The 16,718-nt window shown below is 48.7% G+C and overlaps 1 protein-coding gene across 2 annotated transcripts in view; it reads right to left on the reverse strand.

Moving 5' to 3' along the window:
* Positions 1 to 16,718, reverse strand: part of ARHGEF3 (Rho guanine nucleotide exchange factor 3) — a 64,442-nt gene that overhangs the window by 5,174 nt on the left and 42,550 nt on the right. For both annotated transcript variants that reach the window (XM_090021105.1, XM_090021106.1), the window contains exons 7-8: positions 7,169 to 7,426; positions 1,268 to 1,438 (exon numbers count right to left, since the gene is read on the reverse strand). In XM_090021105.1, the coding sequence (XP_089877231.1) occupies positions 1,268 to 1,438; positions 7,169 to 7,426 (429 nt within the window). The remainder of the gene's footprint in view (positions 1 to 1,267; positions 1,439 to 7,168; positions 7,427 to 16,718) is intronic.

The raw sequence follows: 16,718 nt of genomic DNA on the forward strand, positions 1-16,718 counted from the left end.
ATTATGTTACTTGAGGTAGCCTAATTCACACCCTCAAATAATGCTATATACACAAAGGAGATCACCCTGATGCACAATATTTTAAACCCTGCATTTGCAAGACTGAGATCTTAGCCCACACAGAAATGAATGTCATGTTTGAGGTTTCACAGCCTTCTCAACTGCTACAGCTTCTCTTTCACAATAAATCAGAGTAGCTTGGTTTCAAGCATTTTATTTCACTCTCTACTTTTTAACTCTCTACGCTGCTCCTCAAGTCCCTTTGTAAAGAAGCTACAGAGAAATGATCCTATTTTATCCAAATACAGTAATATAATCACAGAACAATCCTAGGCATTCTGTTTCCAATTTATGAACTCCTCAGAAAAATCAGGTCTTTGAAACTCAGAATTTGATACTTTTGTTAATTCACAAGCCATCTCTAATCAGCTTTAAGTTTGTGCTTCTTATCTTTTTTGTTATCTCTACTGCCCAGTTTTTCTAATAAAATTACTAACAGGAAGATCCTTTAATATTTCAGTTTTAAATCACTGCAAGTTTTACTGGAATCCTTAATCTCTCCTCCTCCTTCATTAAAGAGCCAACACAAGAATTACCTTTTAAACATGGCTAATACTTTCTTTCTTAAATTGCTGTGTGTCTAATTCTCAGTCATAGCTTACATATTACCATTAAAGATTAAAACTATTTTTAACTCAAAATAACAGCAAAAGTTGGAATGTTAAGAAACAGCTGGATCCTATTTTGGCACTAACTTCAGGAACACATGCATGAAGTTCCATAAAACTTGATAAATATTTGCTAGACCAATAAAATTCATACACATTTTGTGTGTTGGATATCTTTAGAATCTAACACCCACATCTTTATAATCTATAGAAAATGTATCTGCAATTTTTTCTTCTTTTACAGAAAACCACTTATCCCCAGCCATTCAAGTGTCAGTGCTCCCACAACCTTCCTGGCTCAGAACACTCAAATATTTCCCATCCCATGATTACCATTTTATCCTTCCATCTCCAAGGCCTCCACTGTAGAAGATACAGAAGTGCATTTCCCAAGAGCTTAAATATAGTATGACAGCGTGGAACCCCTTCCTAAAGGCTCAATGGAGCATAAAAACCTCACACCAAAGGACCCTGTACACAATACTACTACCAACAGTCTTTTTTCTTATTCACATTTGAACAACCATGGAACCTCTCTTCCCACACGGTTACAGTAGAGCTTCAAAAACAATATTTATGATAAAAAAGTCACTTCTTACCGCTCCCCTGTTGTTCTTCAGTTCACCGTGACAACATACAACACGTGAATTATCAATCAATGAATCCCTCTGGCCCTCTTCAAGATAAAGAAGCCTCTCTTTGTAATACTGGCACTCAGATTCTCCTGTCTTTATATTGATTTCTGCCACTATACCCTGAATTATATTTATCTATGGAAGAAAAAAAGCAAAGGCATGAAAACACATGAACTTTCATTTGGCATGCCAAGATTCAGACCCGTCTCAGAATCTTTGCTAATTAGGTGATAAGAGAAAAACATTTTTTAATTTATAACCTTTTCCTTATAGGTGAATTATGTGTTTGGAAGGTTGCAAGTTTATGGTATGACTGTAATAGCCAGAACAGAACAGACTACAAGTTTGGCTTGCCTCTTGGTATTAAGCCTAACTACACTTTCTTGTTTCTTGATATTAAAATTCACTATCAGTAGGTATCTCACAGGGGGACTACAATTTTCACAGGTAGATCACAGCGTAAAGTTCTAATTCTGCAGTAATTTTGTGGCGGCCTCACCCCTCAAGGCTGATTGATAAACAGGCCCCACTTCTTGGCACTGATTGGTGGAGAGGTCACAGAGGGAGGAGGGATGACAGGGTGGCCAGTCTTGATTGCCAGCTGCCCTTTGTGCTGCTCCACTGGGAGAGAGGCCCTGGAGGAGAGAGCAGCTGCCACCTTGTCTGCTGCCCTGTGTGCCACCCTACCAGCCAGCGCCTTTCCCCACTGTCTGTGAGGACCACTGGCTCCCAGTGGGAAGCCAGCATTTTATTTTTATTAAGGTTTTTAAATGTTTTTGCAGACAATTCTGGATTTCATGGTTTCCATAAAATCCATGAAACTGCAAATTAAGTAGGTCCCTAACTATCAAGAATGAAAAGCAACAAATTTAAAAGAATGAAACTAATTGCATGTTTTGTAGGCTAAATCAGTGGTGATGCGTAGGGGGTGCATGGGGGTGCACATGCACCCCCAGAGAGCACAAGTTGTACACCCTGTCAGACTCCACTCCCTATTTTGCTGGTGGGCAGGGGGACAGGTGAGAACATCAGGGCCCCCTCTGCAAGCACTGGCTGGGGAGTGTGGCCACCAGCAAAAGCAGCCACGCTGCCTCCGGAAGTGGCGGAGGGACTTTTGGAAGTGGTGCAGAGAGAAGCATTGTCAACACTGCCAGCGGCGCCTGCAGGTGGTTGCAGCTCACCACCTCCCCCCACCACCACTGCCACCACCACCTGCGGGCTGTCATTGTGCCCCCTCAGCCTCCAGGGCCACGCGTCATTCATGCAGTACTTTTCTATTTCTGGTATCTAGTAGGTCTTATTAACTTATATTTTAGCTCTGTCTTTTCCCTGCATGTTGTTTTTGAAATTGTTGATTAAATGGCTTTTTAAATAAACTGAGGCCAAAGTGTACAAGATTATTAACACTTATATTTTGTAGCTCAAAGTAGCTTCTTTGGTCACCCATCTACCTCTCTGTATGCCAACAACAAAAACTGGTACCTAAATTGGCTACCAATAAAATCTTGAATCTTTCTCCCCCAATACAATCAGAGTCAAAGAGAGTAAATTCAGATGGCCACCTTTTTTGAAGTAGTGGTTGAAAATACAGTTGAAAAACTTTTCAGTGTATTTTCATTCAAATTAGTCATTTGAATTTCTAACTGTAGTTTTTTCCTGCAAATATTCAAGTACTTTACCACCAGTAGACTAATTATTTGCAAAAAGCAAATTGTAAGCTGATATTCTTGAATATTTGTCAAAAGCAAATTACCATTTACACTATTTTAGTTTGATTCCATTATTCACAAGAAATGAGTTGGTTTTTTGAGGAAAAAGGTTCCATGAAGAAACATACAATTAAAATTCAGTATTTAATAAGCAGCTTGCAAACAATTCTCAAATAGAAGTAAATCTCTAATAAATGTATTACTAATTATTGACCCAGCTTGAGTTGCAGGCATGGGGATGTTAAATTCCAAGGGCTGCAGCCAACTGTAACTGAGGAATTTTACTAATCAAAACCAAAAGAGCTGACCACCAGCTGTCACTGGTAAATAATTATGCACACTCCTTCGAATATGATGGCTGAATGCTGTATTTGGCTAGTTGGAATATACAGATGTACTTAATGTACAGTTCTCAAGATTCTACTGAATTCAAGAGATACTCCAGGAATTAAGTTGGCCTGATCTGTGTACAGCACACTGCCAGACAGAATGACAAATTTATCTTATAAACCTTAACAGTGATAAAAAGCTAACCACATATAGTAATTCCAGTTCCCTGCTTTATATTGGCTACTGTACAATTTGTAAAATACATAATTTCAAAGATAAAAATGACTGTTGAAACAGAATACTGCAAAACTATATAAGGCTATTGTAATACCAAGAAAGCTGTCCAGATTATATACTGTTAAACAGTTAACAAATATCACTCCAGGAAAGGAAGTATTTTGACATGAAAAGTTGTATTACTACACATTGATTAAAGCAATAATACAAAAACTTGAAATTGAAACTAAAACCATTCAATAATTTTGTTATGTTTTTATTTTTTTTAAATTAAAGAAAAGGCCTGCCTGCATATTACAAAATAACACATCTACATGTGTTCTATAAAGCCAGGCCTTAAATCTGCAGCACAGCAGGAAGCACCTACACTTACTGGGCGCATCCACTCATGCAAGCACATGCACTTGGAGCAGCTCAAACAGAAGTGGTACAAATTTGTGCCAGAGCTTTTTGCCTCAGTGCACTTGCCCAGACACACACTTTGTTATGGAGCAAATTGTGACACTTCTGGCAAAATAACCCTGCCTGACTCCTCCCGGATCTGGAGCAAGGGGGAGTTACAGCCTGAGGCCAGCACCTGTGCTGTCCCCAGCAATATAAAAAGCTGCCCTGTCCTGGCCCCAGCAGTATAAAAATCTGCCCTGGCTGGCAACTCAGGATTACTTGACCTCAGGAGCTTTTGGGGCCCAGACAATGGGTATCTGGGAACACTAGACCCTTGTGTCAGCTAGACTGCTGAAGCAGCATCCCAAATTCACTTTTTAAAATACCCCGAAATCCACGTTCTTCCACAATTAGAACAAAAGAGAGAGAGAAAGGGGGATTGATCAGATGGACAAAGTTTTATTGCTATATTTACAACGTTAAAGAAATTTGGAAGCCTACCAGTGTCTCTAGCATCATAATTAAATAAATCCTAAATATCTATATGTTTTAATGTTTGCTTTGGGTTTCCCCATCACATAGTAGGTATGTGATGGAGGAATGTTGGGGTTTGAAGGAAGAGGTGGGAAGGGGGGTAGGGGGATGTGGAAGGATGTGAGTCACTTTGTAAGTACGTGTTGGGGGACGGTGGGTGTGGGGGCTGCTTAGGAGGGGTGGGTCCCCTGCATGAATGGCGCATGCCCCTGGCAGCTGGTGGGGCACGGCGGTGCTGGCGATGGTGTGAGCATGGTGGCAGTGATATGCGGTGACCACCTGCAGACACTGCTGACAGTGACAGTAGTGGTCCGCGGCAATCGCTGACTGCCCACAGATGCCAATGACAGCGGGGGTGGGGTGGAGGGGTAGCAAGCGGTGCACCATGCTCAGGGGGTGCACATGCACCCACGTGCACCTCCTATGAATCACAAATCGTGCCCTGCACGCCACAGGGCAGAGCGCCCCCCCCCCACCACAGCACATGGACTATCCTGCCTGCAGGGTCTCAGGCCCTGCTAGGAGCTACAGCTCCCCCACCTCTGGTCTCCAGCCCCCTGCTCATTCTCCTGCTCTTCTCCAGCCTCTGGAGGCTGAAGATGAGCAGGAGAACAGGCAGGAGGCTGGAGAGGATAGGAGAACGAGCAGGAAGCTCATTCCCCCTGCCTCCATTGATTCCCCCAGCTCCCCGTTCATTTCCCCACTCCCCATTCATTCCCCCCACTCCCCATTCATCCCTGGTGGGTCTCCAGCCTCCTGCTCCTTCCCCTGTTTGCCTCCAGCCTCAGGAAGAAAAATGTGAGCCTTGCCTTCATAGGCAGTGGAAAGGGAGGGCTAACAGGGGTCAGCCCCCACAAATGCAGGGCAGCAAAAATAGCCAGAGAGTAGCCCAGCCACAGGGGGGAGGGGCATGCACACACTCAGATACCTGCACAGTCACAGCAGGCCCAGGTGCAGGCAGGCAAGTTCCTTTTAATTGGGCTGGGGGGGGCGTGAAACAGGGAACACCCTGAGAGTGAGGTAGGAGCAGGATGAATCATCCACCCCGCCCCACTCCCTCCTGCACTGTGGTGATTGCCTCAGGACCCAGCCCAGCCGGGGCCCCATTCACAGTATATTGGGCCCCATTCACAGTATATTGGTTTAGGCCAGGCTGTGAGGCAACTGGAGCCTGGCAGCTCCTCCAGAGCCAGTGCAGCACCGGGGAGCAAAGCAGGGGGCATGTAGGGTCCCGACCTTTGCACAGGGTAGGGACAGGCCACAGCTGGGCTCAGCCTCTGCTCCCCGCATCCATACCTTACTGCTGCCGCTGCTTTGAATGTGGCATGGTGTGGCACTATGTGTCTTGCTGTCAGGCCTGCCCAGCAGCAGGCTGGCATGCTACCATGCCACTTTCAAAGCAGGGGATTAATCCTGCTTTTGGCTTCCCCTGCCTAAGGGGGCCATGCTGGCCAGCTTCTGGCCATGCCTCTGCCACTATAACAGTGACGGAGGAGTCCCCAGAAGACCCTGGCTCATGCCGTGCCCAAGAAACAGGGGAAGGGGAATTAAATCCGCTCCCTGGCCAGTTCACTCCAGGTTACTGCCAGGGCTAGCCATGCCCCCACCACCGGAGCAGCCAGTGGAGAAGTGTAGGTCCTGCTTGGGAGGGCTGGAATTAACGTTTTTCCTACTCTCTTGTGGGCTGGCATCTGGCCAGGCCCCCATCCTGTCTGTCCCTGCTCCTGCTAGGGAGAAGAGGGGCAGGGCCAGCCCTGCTCCACTGGAGCAGAGAGCACAGCTGAGAGAGCATGTCAAGATGCTGGGGGACTCTGGTTTAACTTAAACCAGGAAAGGGCCTGGGACAGAAGTTGCATAAACCTGTTTGAGCTCAATCATTACATTCAACCAGGTTTGTCTCAAACTGATTTCAGCCATTTTGAAACTGGTTTATGTACACTGAACTTATATTCTGTTACAGGTTTACATCAGTTTCTGATCACTTAAACCAGTCTGTGTGTAATATCTGTCTCTAGCCATAAACTCTGGGATATGGATACTACTCCAGAAGGTAACACCTAATTTTAGACAGCCAAGTATTTTATTAGATCCAGCCCTTTGGGCAGTGGTCTCCAACCTTCACTGAACCCAGGACAATACTGAGCAACCAACATGATGTAGGCAATATCAGACATTACTCTGCCTGTCGATTTCAGTTTAACTTTTTAATTTTCTTTGGCCATGAGCAGTAGTGGAAGATACTGAGAGCCACATATTGCCCAGGAACCAAAGGGCAGGGGTCACTGTTTTACAGCCCAATATAAATGTCAATTCAAGTGACTGGAAATCCTGCAATTGACTTCTTAATCCTTTGAATTAGGCCCTTACATTTATGCAATGGTTCTAGCATCCCACTGCAACTGATGTAGAGGAGCTAGTGCTGATGTTCCAGTAAGAAAATAAATTCCTTTTGGGAAGTCATTTTCTTAAACATATGGGCTGGTTTTATAGATATCCATCTATCCATCTATAGATATCTATCTATCTATTTATAAATATATATATAGATCTATCTATATATATTTAAATCTTTACATATTTAGACTTATAAATTAGTATCCACAAGTTTTATACAGCACTCTTCACAGCTGATGCTTTTATAAACATTATAAAATGTGTTACAAAAACTTACAGCTTCCTCAAGGTGTTGTTGATCTGGATGATCATTTGGTGTATGTCTCAAAATCTCTCTGAGCAGCAATGGGTATTTCACTAGACGACTTCTCGGGATGTCAAGGAAATTCCAAAGGTCCAGTTTACGGCTGAAAGGAGACTCCAAGCAGCGCTGTAGGAAATCCTGCACTCTATGATCTTGTTTCTTGTGATCCAGTAAAGCTTTGGCTGCTACTTGATTGCTGCAGTAGCTATCATAGGAGTTTAAGCAAGGCAGCTGAGGGAAAAAAAATTGAAACTAAAATGTATTAGGCACAGGCAAAATGCTATACAAAGCTTCATGATTTTACCAATGATGGAGGTAGCTCTTTCCTTAGTGATTATACAATAAATTAGTCATAACATTAAACAGACAGAAGAGTTTTACAAGGAGTGTCTTTTTCCAACGGTCGTCTTCAATATTTTGGAGAGCCCCGAGTATGCTTTAATTTCTAGAAAATACTCATGATTTACCTCCACATAAAAATACCTATCTTTGAAGCTAATTTTTTTAACTTCATGAGAATGTCAGAACTGCCATTTACTGGGTCAGGCCATAGCTCCATGTTGTCCAGTATCCTGTGTCACACAGGGGCAGAGAGCAGATCCTGAAAGGGCAAGTGAACTGGGTCTGATCAGGGTTTTTCCCCTGTTCCTATCCTCCTTGCAGCCTCCAGCATTTAAAGTCTAGGAACTTGTACCCTTAAGTCCCATGTTCTATAGCTACTGATGCACCTTTCCTCCGAGAATCTGTCCAATCCCTTTTTGAATGTGATTAAACTGACAGCTCCCACAACATCTTGTGGCATTGAACTCCATACTTTAATTACAGACCATGTGAAAAAGACCTTCCTTTTGTTAGTTTTAAACTTACTACCTACTAGTTTCATTTTATGATCACTAATCCTTGTACTGTGAGAAACAGTAAATAATAAATACCTATTTACTTTGTAAAACCTTATCATGTTCCCCCTCATCTCTTTTTTAAACTGAAGAGACCCAGCCTCTTTAGTTGCTCCTTGTAAGGAAGCCCCTCCGTATCACTAATTATCCTTTCTGCCCTTCTACATATCTTCTCTAGTTCTTTTGTATCCCTTTTACGATGTGGCAACCAAAACTAGGCACAGTATTCAAGGTGTGGATGCAACATGGATTTATGAAGGGGCATAATGATACTTTCTGTTTTATTCACAGTTCCCTTCTTAATAATCCCCATTACATGGGCGACTGGTGCCTCTTGAGTCTGGGGAGCACCCGCAGAAGCTGGCAGCAGCAGTGGGAACAAGGCTGGTGAGCACCCGCTGAAGCCAGTGGAGGTGTTGATGGTGGGGACGGACGGGGCTGGCGAGCACCCGTAGAAGCCGCCAGCAGCACTGGCAGTGAGGACAGCCCTGTCGGGGGCATGTGTCCCCCATGCACTCCCTACCAGTCTCCTATGCCTACCATTTTGTCTCTTTTTGACAGCTGCTGAGCACTGAGCTGATGTTTTTAGCAAACTGTTTAAAATGACTCCCCAGATCTCTTTCTTTTATGTTAACAGCTAATGTAGAGTCCATTGTAGTATAGGTACAGTTTGGATTATTTTTGTCCATGTGCATCTTTTTACACATTTGTATTACATTTCACCTGCCATTTAGTTGCCCATTGCACTAAATAGTGCAAGATGCTTCTAAGTTCCTCACAGTCCACTGTGGTCTTTACCACTTGGAATCATTTTGTGTCATCCACAAATTTGGCCACCTCACTACTCGCCCCTTTTCCAGAACATTTATGAATATGTTAATAGTCCCATAATAGATCCCTGGGGAACCTTTTTTTTTTAACTTTTTCCTATCCCGAAAACTTACCACTTATACTCGCTCTGTTTTCTACCTTTAAGCCAATTTCTAAACAATGAGTGAACCTTTCCTGTAATCTTGGACAGACAGAAATTACGTTTGTTGTGCAATCATCCCCTTAAAATGTGCTTTACAGCCATGCCCTGACAAAAGAGCACAGCTACAGAGTGCTTTAACAGTGCCCAATCGCAGAACAAATTAATCCTTATTTAACGAGAGTTCAGATAAAGGTGCTCCAAAGTGGAACACTTTCAGTAACTTTTGCTTGTCCCTGCCTAGAAGCAGGGCTGTGAGGGGGGTCTAATCCACCTGTCCCACCCTCCAGCACAGGCTGGGCAAACCCCAGACGAAGCTCCCTTCCTTCCTTCCGCTTTGGACACACCGGACCAGGCTTGCTTGGAGCTGCGTGGGGCGATCCCGAGCGTAAGACTCGCAGGCTTCCTATCTCTTTTCTTTTCTCACTCCCACCTGTCTAAAGGTCTCTGGCCTCTGCTTATCTCGCTTTCTCTTTCTTTTCTTGCTGTTTTGCAGCTTTTTCCCCCCCTTTTCTCTCCTTTTGTCCCATCCCCCCATACTTCCGGTCTTTTTGTCTTCGCAGACTTCTTTTTTACTGTCTCTTTCTCGCTCTTTCTCTCTTTTCTTTCTTTTCTTCTTGCTTGTAGCGGGGAGTTATCATCCATTAGCTTGCCTTCTGCGGGGTGCTCTTTTTCGCTTTTTCAAACCCCAGCCGCTTTTTTTTTTTCTCTCCACCCCCTTCCCCCTCCCATCTAGAGTTTTGTGGCCGCTTTCCTGGACACCTATCTTTTTTAGTTACTATAAACTTTTTTTGTTGTTGCTTTGCTTAGTTAGAGTTGGGAATTAACCCTGTCCTATCAGGAATAGCTGCTCCTACACCCAGCAGCTGGCATGAGGATGCCTCCCAGAACCTCCCCATTACCTATGGGTTGAGGGTGCACACCCCTCCCTTCGTTGGGGTTGAGGTCTGCGTGGATGTTCTGGCTAGTCTCTTGGGACAGCAGACCATCCGTTACGCGGGTCGTGTCAACACGGTCCCGATGATCTATCTGAGCGACCCCACCCTAGTCCATAGGGTGTGCGTAGAGGGCCTGGACATTGCGGGCGCACATTATTTTGTCACCCCCCTAGACACCCTAGCGGTGAGGGTGGTGATTTCTAATGTGCCCCTGCACGTGACCGATCGAGACCTGGCCAGGGTACTCAAGCCCTATGGGGTGCTTACGAGTCCCATTCGCTGGTTGACCATAGGGAGTAAAAACCCCAAACTGAGGCATGTCCTGTCTTTTCGAAGGCAGGTTTTCATGCTCTTTAGGGAGGGCTCATGGTCTCTGCCTCAGTCCTTGAGCCTCTTGTCCAACGGGCAGAGGTATGTGATTTATTTTTCTTGTGGGGAGACCACGTGTTTTCAGTGTGGGAGCTCTTCCCACCTAGCAGCTCAGTGCCCACGGGGGGGGATCGGCCAAAACACCGGCGACTACAGCGATGCCAATGGACGGCCCATCCACTTCCGGGATGCAGGCCCCACCCAGTGAGGCCGGGAGCCTTTCCCGACCTCCTCCTGCCCCTGTTCCATCTGAGGGGGCTGAAGTCTCTGGCGTGGGAGTGTCATCTGGCGGAGGGGCTGGGGCTAGGCCCCAACCCTCCCCCCCACTCATTCCACCTACAGTGCCCACCCCGACCAGTGCAGAGACGCCACCGATGCTTCTGCTTCCGCCCTGCCTGCTCTGACCTCCCCGTTTGAGGCTGGGGTGGTCAATGATTGTGGCACCGAGGCCCTGTCGGATGACAGGGCTCAGGCCTCCTGCAAGTTGCTCTCCACCACGGCTTTGGCTGAGGTGGCTGGCTCTGGGGAGACAGGCCAGACACAGTCTGGCCCATCCTCTGTAAAGGATGGGTCATCTGCCACAAAGCAGAAGAAGAAAAAGAACAACAAAGAGAAGAAAGTGAAAGGGACCCCTCAGAACTCCCCATCCCCACTGAGGCCTTCCTCAGCTGGTGCTGGGGAGGCCCCTGCTGGAGAGCCTGGCCCTGCTCCGGCTGTCACGTCAGCGACCCTGCTGACCAGGGAGGAGAGCAGTTTGGAGGTGGGGGAGGCAGAGACAGGGGTCATTAACACCTCACGCATCTCCCAGCTCTTGGAGACAGGGGGCAAGAAGACATATGCACAATGTGTCGCTTCTGGAGGTCTGACCCAGGGAGCAGCAGAGGAGTCTGCTGACCTCTTGGTCACATCCCAGGCCACTGAATTAGATGAGGAGGCTTGTGAGATGGAAATCCAGCTTTCTGAGTGTCGCAAGCGACCTTGAGAGCGGGATGACCTCTCTCCCCCCAAGAAGGTGGGGCTTGCTCTTCAAGAGCCAGACCTCGACCTAGACGATCAGAGGAGGTTGATGGGCTTGGATATTGAGGGTGTGGATGCAGTGCTCCCAGCCAGTGTGTGGCCTCGCCGCTCCTCTGTGGGAAATGTGCAGCCCATGTTGGTAGACCCCCCCGGGTCAGTCCTGACTATGGGGGGCTCTTGACCTTTCTAAAGCAAACGAAAGAACAAAAGAACATAGCGGCGCGCATCACCCAATGGTGCGTGGACCCTAAAGTGTTCATCAAGGCTGCCAGGGCTGCAGCCAAGCTCATGCAGCAAGATCTGGGCACTAGGCAGATGGCCTATCGTCTGGAGAAGCTCGCCTAGTGGGTAAGAGATGAGTGGGGCCTGGCGGGGTCCCTGGACTAGAGTAGGGCACAACAGGCCTTTTCTTTTCGACCTGTCTCTGCCTTTGCTCGACTCTTGGGGGCTTGCTTTTTATCTACGCCTTACCTTGCTCTTCTTCTTCCATACTCACACCCATGGCAGCCACAACCATTGGCACTTTCAACATCAATGGCTGTCGAGATCCGGTGAAGCAAGAGGCCGTCCTGGAGCTCCTGTGCCAGAAGTGGCTGGCTGTCGCCTTCCTCCAGGAGACGCACTCTGACAGGCACAATCAGTTGTCCTGGCACGCTGCCTGGCAAGGCCAGGTGTTCTTGAGTCATGGCACCAACCTTAGCGCCGGGGTCGCGACTCCCCTATCGTCACAACTACAGCATGACACGGCGGTGGCACGAGAGGTTGTCCCCAGCCGCCTGTTGACGGTCCACGTCACCCTAGCACAACACCATCTGCTGCTCATCAACATCTATGCACCTTCTGATGGCCAGGAGAGGGTCACTTTCTTTGAGACCTTGGCCGGCCTTTTGCGTGATGTCAGCGAGGACGACGACCTGCTTCTTGTAGGTGGGGACTTTAATTGTACCACTGATACCCTGCTCAACTGTACGGGGCCCAAGCCTCACCTGCCCTCAGCCCGCAAGCTGCAGTCCGTCTTGGAGACTGAAGGCCTTATCGACGTCTGGCGAGCCCTGCACCCCGACGTGCGCCACTACACCTGGGCCAGGATGAGTGCCGGGGGTCTCACTATGGCCCACCTCGACTGCATTTATGTCACCAGGCACCACCTGCCACTCCTACGCAGCAGCCGCATCGTTCCCTCGGGCCTGTCAGACCACGGCCTGGCTTTTTGTGAACTGAGCCTGCCAGGGAGAACCTGCACACGAGCGCCTTATTGGTGCTTCAACGTCAGCCTGCTTCAAGACTCTTACTTCCAGGACTGCTTTGCCAACTTTTGGCGGAGCTGGGAGGCCACAAGACCAAATTACTCCTCCTGGAAGCTATGGTGGGATGTGGGCAAGGTACAGATCCGGGCCTTTTGCCAGCAGTACACTCAGATGGCCACAAATGAACTGTGCTGCCGTATCAGAGAGCTGGAGGAGGATGTAGTAAAGCTCGAGGCTGCCCTGCTGGCAGCCGGCAGTGATGCGGTGCTGTACGAGAGCCTCCGGTTCCGGAAGAAGTGTCTGCGTGACTTGGCGCAGAGTACACCCCGTGGAGCGAGGCTCCACACCCACTGCCAAGAGCTGCCTGAAACGGATGCCCCGACCTGCTTCTTTTTCAACCTGGAGCGACGGCGGGCAGCGAGCAAAGTCTTAGATCACCTCAAGACCTCTGAGGGCCAGGTCATCACTGACCCAAGTGAAGTACATGAGCATGCTGTTGCTTTCTATTATGACCTGTTTGCGGCTGAGCCGTCCTGCCCTGACGCCGCACGGGAACTCCATGCAGGCCTGCCGCGCCTTGATGCCCTGGAGGCCAGCGAGCTTGAGCAGGAGTTGTCTCTGGTGGAGCTGGCAGCGGCCGCGGCTGGCCTTGCCTCCGGCAAAGCCCCAGGCCTCAATGGGTTACCTGCGGAGTTCTACAAGGCTTTCTGGCCCCTTCTCACCCCCTGCCTCCTGCGCATTTTCCAGGAGAGTCTTGCTGACAAGGTCTTGCCGATCAGTTGCCGCCGTGCAGTGCTCACGCTGCTGCCCAAGAAAGGAGACCTTGGCTGCATTAAGAACTGGCGGCTGGTCTCCCTGCTGTGCACAGATTACAAGATCCTGGCCAAAGCGCTGGCTACCCGCCTCCGCACTGTCATGGCCCCCGTCACTGGGCCTGAGCAGAGCTACTGCATGTTAGGCAGAACCATCCAAGACAACCTGTTTCTGCTGTGCGACCTACTTACTGCCAGTGAACTCTTTGGCCTGGACGTTGGCCTTATCTCTCTGGACCAGGAGAAAGCCTTTGACCAGGTTGACCACGCCTACCTCTTTCAGACCTGGAGGCCTTTGGCTTTGGGCCCCTTTTCACCGGCGCACTCCAGGTCTTGTATCGAGACACTTCCAGCCTGCTCAAGGTGAACGGCATGCTCTGTGCCCCGTTCCCCACACACAGAGACATCCGTCAGGGCTGCCCTGTCGGGCATGCTCTATGCCCTGGCCATTGAGCCACTGCTGCAAGCACTGCAGCGGCGCCTGAGCGGTGTGGCCTTGCCACCAGCCGTGGGCCCGTCCCTTGCCCCACCGCTGCAGCTCTCAGCATACGCAGACGACGTGACCATCTTCCTTAACACCCAGGAAGACGTGGAGGCCCTGACAGCCTGCCAGCGAGCCTATGAACGCACCTCTTCGGCCCGTATCAACTGGGCCAAGAGTGATACCCTGCTGCTTGGAGAGTGGATCGCCACGACCCACCCGGCTTGCCCGGGGGCCTCACCTGGCGCCACGAGGTCCTTAAGATCCTGGGTGTGTTCCTGGGACCACCGACCTTCATGGCGCGCAACTGGGACAGCCTTGAGGAAGGAGTGAAGGCCCGCCTACAAAGGTGGCACTGGCACCTACCCAGCCTCTCCTACCGTGGACGCGTCCTCATCATGAACAACCTAGTGGCGGCGAGCCTGTGGCATCGGTGCGCCATACTCGATCCACTGGAGGACCTGCTCGAGAGACTCCAGCGCCTCCTGGTTGACTTCTTCTGGGACGGGTGCCACTGGCTCCCATGACCTGTCCTTTACCTACCTATGACTGAGGGGGGCCAGAGTTTGGTTGACCTGGCGAGCAGGGTGGTCGCCTTCCGCCTCCAGCGACTCCTGTACAGCGAGGAGCGCCCACCTTGGCAACACCTGGCATGCCAGTTTCTGCAGAGGGTGGGGGCCCTCGGCTTTGACCAGGAGCTCTTCCTGCTGGACCTTACACTTTTGAACTGGGCGGTGCTTCCAGCCTTTTACCATAGCATGGTACAAGCCTGGCAAGTCACTTTCCACCTCCAATCCCAGGCCCATCACCTCCAGTTCCCGCAGTTGCTGGGGGAACCCTAGCGGCTGAGAAGGGCCCCGTCTGCCTGGCCAACTTTGTAATGGGTCAGGCCAAGTTGGCCGTCCTCAAGAGCCGCCGGAACCGGCTCAGATGATGCCCTGCAGCTTTTCCACCTCCTGGTGCAGGCGCGCCTCTCACTGGAATTTGAGCATGCTGTGCTCCGGCGGGCAGTGCCCACCTTTGAGACGCGCTGGGCCCTTGAGGGAGCACTGTGCCAGGTGGAGGACGGCCGTCTCAAATATGCGCTCTGATGTCATGATCGGTCTGGGCGACCGGGCTGGTTCGGTGTCGAACTGCGACTTCCAGCTCGTGCCGCATCCTGGACCCTCACCAGGCTGCTTTTTTGCTTTCTTTTTGTGTGGAAGTTGAAGGTTTTGTTACGTGTATGATGGGATGGAGCAGGGTCTGAATAGTTTATGACTGTGTGGCCGGCATGCCAACCACATAATTAGCATGTAAGACACGACGTGAAATGCAGCGAAGGTGTCTGTCATGGTGTGATGTGTTGGTTGGTTTGGTTTGGTTTGGTAGTAAGTTGTTTGTGTTTTTGCTTTGTAAGCGGCCACCATTGTTGTATACCTGAACCCCCTTAATAAAGTAATCAAAAAGTCAAAAGTCCTTCTTTCCTTTCCTTCCCTTCCCCCCTCCCATCTTGAAGCCAGCACCAGAGCTGAGAGAGCACATGGCTAGGGAAAAGAGGCAGCAGACATGCAGCCTCTCTTCCCTGGACCAGCTCTAAAGTGGAGCTCAGTTGTCCCCCCCTCCCCCCATGCCCCAACCAAACAGTGAACGTCTGTTGGGTTGGGGGCAGGGGGGTTGCTGTAACTCATGATGCTTTCTATGAAGTGCTATGAGTTACAGTGGGGAGCTACACATCTGTCAGCACCCCTTATGGCTACCTAACTTCATTAAAATCTAAAATAAAGGCACCTCCATGTCTTATATACAACTGAGGACTTTGTTTTATGGAGAGAAATTCCAAATCCAATCCAACGGAAACCAAGAGGGAACAACACCTTGTTCTGGAAGAACACATCTCTAGTTGTGCAAGCTATATAGAGCTTGAGAGAGACTTATAATTTGGAACAAGGAAGACATTCCCTCCTTGGAAGGACAAAAAATCCCAAAGAAACACAATGCTCCTCTTGTGGGCTTCCTAATCCCAGGGTTTATCTCCCCCCCACCCCCAACAGGAAAGAACTACTAAATCATTTGCCATGCTATCAAGACTTCTCATAAGATTTCCCAGCCAGCTACCAACCTTATTTGATTACAATTAACTATATGCCAGTAAGTTCACTGCCAATAATGACAGGTTGTGCTTTGTACATTTTTGTAAGCCTGTAGCAACAGACCCATGGTTCATTTAAGTCCAGTATTCTATCTCTGACAGTCACCTACACAACAGAAGATGTGGAATAAACCTGCCCCATGGAGGTCCTCAATCATTGGCTATGGCTTAAATATTGAAGCATTAGGTTCTATATCACATCTAAACGCGTTGGGTTTTACCTGTTATAACTATGGTTAGTAGCATCTATCTACACGGCCAATCCTACATTGAACCTTGCTGTGTATTTGGCCTCAGTGATAGCCACTAAAAACAAATTCTAGTCTAATTATCAATTTTCCGCCTTTCAAATTAGATTTCATAGATTTCATAGACATTAGGGCTGGAAGAGACCTCGGAAGATCATCAAGTTCAGCCGCCCGCCCAAAGGGCAGGAAGTCAGCTGGGGCCATAGGATCCCAGCAGGATCAGCATCCAATTTGCTCTTGAAGGTGTTCAATGTAGTTGTTTGAACAACCTCTGATGGCAGGCTATTTCAGACCCTGGGAGCTTGGACAGTAAAGAAATTCTTTCTTATGTCCAGCCTGAAACATTCTCGCAGTACTTTATAACCATTCAAACTCGTCATCCCTTGGGGTTCTCTGGTGAAAAAATGTTCCCCC

This window comes from Crocodylus siamensis, chromosome 11, assembly GCF_052110815.1.
Source record: "Crocodylus siamensis isolate JL-2025a chromosome 11, ASM5211081v1, whole genome shotgun sequence".
In the NCBI taxonomy this organism is placed as follows: domain Eukaryota; kingdom Metazoa; phylum Chordata; order Crocodylia; family Crocodylidae; genus Crocodylus; species Crocodylus siamensis.